Genomic DNA, 5,784 nt, shown 5'->3' on the forward strand with positions numbered 1-5,784 from the left:
AAAATAAATGTTAATGGTTTTAAATTTTAAATAAAGAGGTTTGAACTTTAAATAAAGAAAATGACCTGGGCAGAATAGCCTGCAAATAGAAATTATAAATTAATGTGAGAAGGATTTGTGTATTGAACATGTCCCTGAAGATGGCTAGAAAGGCCGAAACGTTGGACTAATGAATAAATAAAGTGTTGAGACGGATTTGGATATAAAATTGATTTATTTAATAGATAAAATTAATGTACATCCATGATACAAAATTTAATTTACTTAACAAAAAATGATGAAATGATATATTTTAAGCGTTTTCATCAGAACTAGTTGCTCTTCTTAAAAAAATCAAATTAATATAAATTACAATTTTAAGCGATTAGAATTATCCTTGGAAGCAAGTTAAAGATACAAATTTCTTTTTATAATATAGTCTACAAAATTAAACATATTTATGAATCCAGGAAAATGTGTGGAATAAAATATTTGCCAGCTTGCTATTTTTTGTTCCTTTCATGTAAAAAAAACAAACAAAGAAATCAATTAATAAGTCCTATATATAAATTTGGAAATGGTGTAGCTCGTAGGTAGAGGGTAGACATTCTTGTTCCAATACCAGAAAATCAGAACCTTCGATTAGGTTAGATAGTGTAAGGTGGGATGAGAATATGGCAACCGGAAATTCAGTACTCAGTGTTCCTTACTGACATTTTATTAAAGCTATTAGTTCTCCTGCTGCCAATGGTGCCATCATGGTTCTCTTATCCGTTTTTTTTTTTTGTTTTTTTTTTTAATTTTTAAGACAAAATAATTTTCCTTGTTTTAGTATCAACTATGGAAAGTAATGATTCTTGTGGTATGAAAATTAATGCTATGTAGCGACTTATACGTAATTTGTTTTTATTGACTTTACTTCCTGAAGAATTATTTTTAGAGTTTTAGCACTGGAACTTTTTTAGTTGTTGTGTTAGTACATAAGCACACACCAATATTTTTTTTTTAAATTTTGTTAATCATTAACATTTTTATTTGCGTGAACTGTGGATTTAACTCTTTTAGAATTATTGCAATGATTTCTCAATTTAAGATTGTATTTTTTTTTTTTTAATTTTAATGAAACTCTAACGATCTGTACCAAAAATGTTTTAAGAAAGTAACAAATCCTAAAATAAGAATAAGAAATTCTCCTTTTATAGAACCTTACAATTTTTTTGTTTTTGTTTCTGGCACTGGAAAGTGTCCACGGTGAAAAAAATGTAAATTTTGAATTTGACCAATAAAGGTCATGCCATTGAAATAAATAGGCTGAAATTAACTTGAAACAGCTGCTAAAATTAATTGAGAGTTTTCTTATTTCAAAATAAGAGGTAGTTTGAGAGACTACTTTGAAGAAAATTACAAAATAAAAGGTGGGGAATGAAAACAATTCTCCTGTCTTCCAATCTCATAAAACGTTTTTTTTTGCTCCAAAGTAGAAAGTTAAAATGTGTATCTATTTTCTGCTTTAAATTTACCCGGATAAATAAAAATACTGAAAAAAAAACATAATACGCAATCTATAACCTTTGTCATGGTACTTCCTTTTTAGATACGGAATTTTCATTTCTTCGTTAGGTGTTTGTATCATGAACATGCTTATTTACCTACAACGTTCAAATTTAAGTTATTTTTTTTTATCTAGGTCTTATCACAGAAATTTGATGAGATTAAAGAAGCTTGTAATAAAGAAATTGGATTCGATGGAGACATTGAAACGTTACGTAAGTACCATTATAAAAATATTTTTTTATTAACTCTGAAGCAGATGTAATAAGAATTTTGAATTATATCAACCTTTCCTGTTTAAAAAAATACAAAACTTTATAAATCGTTTTCAAGTATTTATTTTATGTTTCAGACTATAATGATCCTGCCTTTCCCAAAGAAGCCAAGGTAGGTTAAACATATTTTAGCTTGAAGGCTCTCACCGGAGTTTATCTTCCTGAATTTTTATCCAAACTGTTTCATAAATTACTTTTTAAACTAAATAAAATAATAATATTATATTATATTATAAAGTAATATGATAAATGATATAGTAAATAAATTAATATATGTTCCAACAACTTTGTTAATGAAACGTAAACATTAATACACATTTCTGACAACATATTAATTTATTTATTATAACGAAAATAATTCATAATAGTGATAATGTTCATTAGTGAATATCTCCTAAGCAAAGCATGAATGGACATATGAGGAATGAGATGTCAAAAGAAAAGGAGTTTCTTGAACAAGTGAAAAATCCTAATTTCAGTTGTTAAATTTCTGTATTGTACTAAATATGTTTTGTTTGTCCGTTTCTGAATAACTAACTTTTTTGAGCGAATGGCTCAACCGTTTTGCAATTTTTACGTCTCAAAAAAACAAAAGAAACATATCTAATGTGAGAGTTCTCACAGGGGGTAAACTAGTTAATTTAATTTTTTTTGTTAGGTAACAACCCTGAAACATCCTGTAAATTAATTAACAAACAGTCATTTTTTAATTAATAATTTACCCTCTTTTTCTTACAGTGTGCGTTGGCTTGTGCATTAGATAAAAAGGGAGTGGTAAGAATCATTTTTATTTTTTTAAATGTTATTTATGTACATAATATTTAGGACAAAATTGAATAAATTTTCATGCTTCCATCATTTAATTAGTTTAAAGCAGATGGAAGCATTGACAGAGAGAAGGAAAAGGCAATACCTGAGGAAATAATTAAAGACGATGAGTTAAAGAAGAAGTATCATAAGGCAATTGACGAATGCGATGCATCTGGTACATATCATTATGCATACTTTAGACAAATTACTATATCATTTGATAAATAATTCCTTCAAAATATTAACATATTTGAAAAACATTTTCAGCTAAGGCTAATAAATGTGAAACAGCTTACGAGTTTGTGAAGTGCTTGAAAAATAAGGTATGGTAAACATTATAAGAACAAGTAGTTTATTAATGTACAGTTTACAATGCATTTTACCGTGCATTCAATATACTCAATCGTGAACTTTTGAATCCAGATAATAAAAATTCGCTTTTTTTCCTTAATAGATAAAATCTAAAGAAGAGAAAGTATACTCACAACATTTTTCCGACATGACTTGTCTTGTTTTTTATCAGCCCAAAGCCATATGTAACACGGCGATGATCCCTGTGACTGGTCATCATGTGTCATTTTGTTTTGAATTGTCGTCTGATTAGAGCTTTCCAAATTTCAGCGATTGGTGAAGATAGAAGAATAATATTGAGTGTATTTGAACCACTGTCCAAAAGCCTTAAATAAAAAAAAAATCAGAATTACATGAAATATCATCACTTGATCAGGTGAACCGTTACATGTTTTTTATGCATTTAGTGGAGTTTTGGATGTCGACAAAATACCGAAAAAAACATATTTTTTTGCATACTTTAGTGGTAAACGACTTTAATGTTTTTGATGAAACTTTCTTTTCTAAAGTCGTTAAATGTGTTTTTGTATGAAAAAAATGATTAAAAAACAAATTTATTCCACCATAACTCAAAAATTATACATTGAAAATTCAAAGATAATCAAAATAACTAAAAAAAAGAAATAAATTGGACCTGCAATTGCAGCATACAATATTATTAATGCTTATATATTAACGCTTAATATGGAAATTCTATTACTTTACATTAGTATTTTTATCGAATAATTAGAAAACTATGCATCTCCTATAACATAATTTTTTTTCAAAGATTAGGGAAAGTAATATTGAGGGAAGAATTAACGTTTTTGGAGAAGAAAAAATATTTATATTTCCAAGAAGTGAATTCCGTAGATACAGATGGCTCTGCAAGCTTTGTAGACATTCTAGCGATTGGTATAACTAAAAAGGAAACATTAATTGTAAATTCCACAATAAGATTCGAAACGAATGATTAAGACCAGAGTGTCAACATAAGGACAAAAAAATAAGATATTTATTCTTGTATTCCTTAATTACAGGAAAAGTATACAGAGGAATTTGGCGAAAGACGATTTGCAGTAAAAGGGCTTCGGTTCGGAACCAGATGAATTATGCCTGGTACAAGTAATTTTTTGGAGGGGCTGGGTGTTGAGAGGAACCAGTTTCAGAGCATGGTGGGAACCATTATTCTGGACTCACTGGGAATCCTACATAACCATCCGTATTAGACCTTGACTCGGCATGTCTACGAGTCATAAAGAGGGGAGCACAAATTCAACTAATTTAACTAATAAACTAAAGCCTCAACTAATTCTCATCCGTTTCAATATTGTCTATCTGAATGATCAGCTAGCAGTGTATAAGAAAATCAACATTGTTGAGCAGCCTTTCGTAACTTTGTTTCGTTCCTGTCTAGTATTGTCCCTCATATTAATAGTTGCAAGGAAAGACAGAGTTATTTGAGACTTGGCATCTAAGTCACAAGTCACCACATAATATTCCTCGGAATCTGAAATTACTAACAGCCAATTTAAAATTTTTTTTTAAGACTCGTTATAATGATCTCTATATACTTTTTTTGTTTTCTAATTGCTATATAATTAAATGATTAATTGAAAAACTTTTGTTGTATAATATTTTACAGCTTATCCCACGTTTAGAGTCATTCCACGAATATTTTAATTAAATGAGCCATTATATTCAAAAATGGTTAGTCAAAACGGGAGTTCTGAAATGCTCGAAGCTTTGGGGCGAATTCGCAAAACGTTTTGGTAAGGAATAAAATATAACTTTCTTTGTCTAAACTATTTATCCCAAAGATTATAGAATTATTCAAATGTATCTGAAGTTACATACTCAGTGATTAATTATTTATTTATTGCGAGATTGAAGTTTTCATGAGATCGGAACGACTTAAACTACTTTTGCTTTCTACAGTGAAGGTTAATGCTTTTTAAATAAACATTTTTTTTGCGTATTCTTTTCTAATTAATATATTGTGATAAAAAAAAAAAATTAACTATTGAAGAAAACTATTTTTTTGTTTCAGGTAATGTGAAGATGAAGACGCCTGGTCCTTTTATATTCAGTTAAAGAATATTATTCTCTTGTATTCGCACTAGTTTTAATTTATAACAATAAAGATTAATTTTCTGCTTTAATTGTTGTAATTATTCATAAATCCTTTAATTTCAAACATTATTTTTTATACCTTTTCTTCATAATTAACATTTAAATTTTAAATTGTTGATAATAAAACCTTGTATTATTGAAATAAGAAGTTTTTTATGGTTAGTGTAAAATTTTCAGTTGTAGAGAATGTAAGTTTTGCTGTTGAATATGACATATGAATATTCGAGACTTGGTGCCCAAGGCACAAGTCATCCCATGATAATTCTCGGACTTGATATTATCCTCAACCATTATTTTAAGCCATGGTATAATCAATCATTCCAAAATTATTTACCTTTTTTATTTACTAATATAAAACAAAAATAATAGTCAAATAATTTGAAATGTAAAAAGTTATGTCATAATTTCAGGGTTTTCATGTCATATTCCACGTCTTTTTTAATTAAATGTGCCGATCAACTGAAAAGTGGTAGATTTAAAACGGGAGATCTGAAATATTCAGCACATAACAGTAAAGTTTTTGATAAGGAAAAACAGCTTACAAATATTATAAAGCACTTGAAGTTATAGAATATACACAGTAATTATTATACAAATAGTATGAAAATGAAAGGAATGACCTACAATAATCTTTGAGTAAGGAGTATAATGGAAGGAGTAAGCTACCAGGAATGGTGAAGCCTAAAGGATACGGACCTGATAATGA

General features: G+C 28.3%; 1 protein-coding gene across 1 annotated transcript in view; it reads left to right on the top strand.

The window, feature by feature from the left end:
• Positions 1-5,107, top strand: part of LOC106688334 (general odorant-binding protein 28a) — a 6,045-nt gene extending 938 nt beyond the window's left edge. Inside the window, exons 2-7 of the mRNA XM_014432748.2 lie at positions 1,667-1,745; positions 1,883-1,917; positions 2,544-2,579; positions 2,673-2,790; positions 2,883-2,938; positions 4,996-5,107. Coding sequence (XP_014288234.1) covers positions 1,667-1,745; positions 1,883-1,917; positions 2,544-2,579; positions 2,673-2,790; positions 2,883-2,938; positions 4,996-5,004 — 333 coding nt within the window. The 3' untranslated portion in view covers positions 5,005-5,107. The remainder of the gene's footprint in view (positions 1-1,666; positions 1,746-1,882; positions 1,918-2,543; positions 2,580-2,672; positions 2,791-2,882; positions 2,939-4,995) is intronic.
• Positions 5,108-5,784: the final 677 nt, after the last annotated feature.

Source organism: Halyomorpha halys, unplaced genomic scaffold (genome assembly GCF_000696795.3).
Source record: "Halyomorpha halys isolate HHAL.00 unplaced genomic scaffold, Hhal_1.1 Scaffold1105.1, whole genome shotgun sequence".
Lineage (NCBI taxonomy): Eukaryota > Metazoa > Arthropoda > Insecta > Hemiptera > Pentatomidae > Halyomorpha > Halyomorpha halys.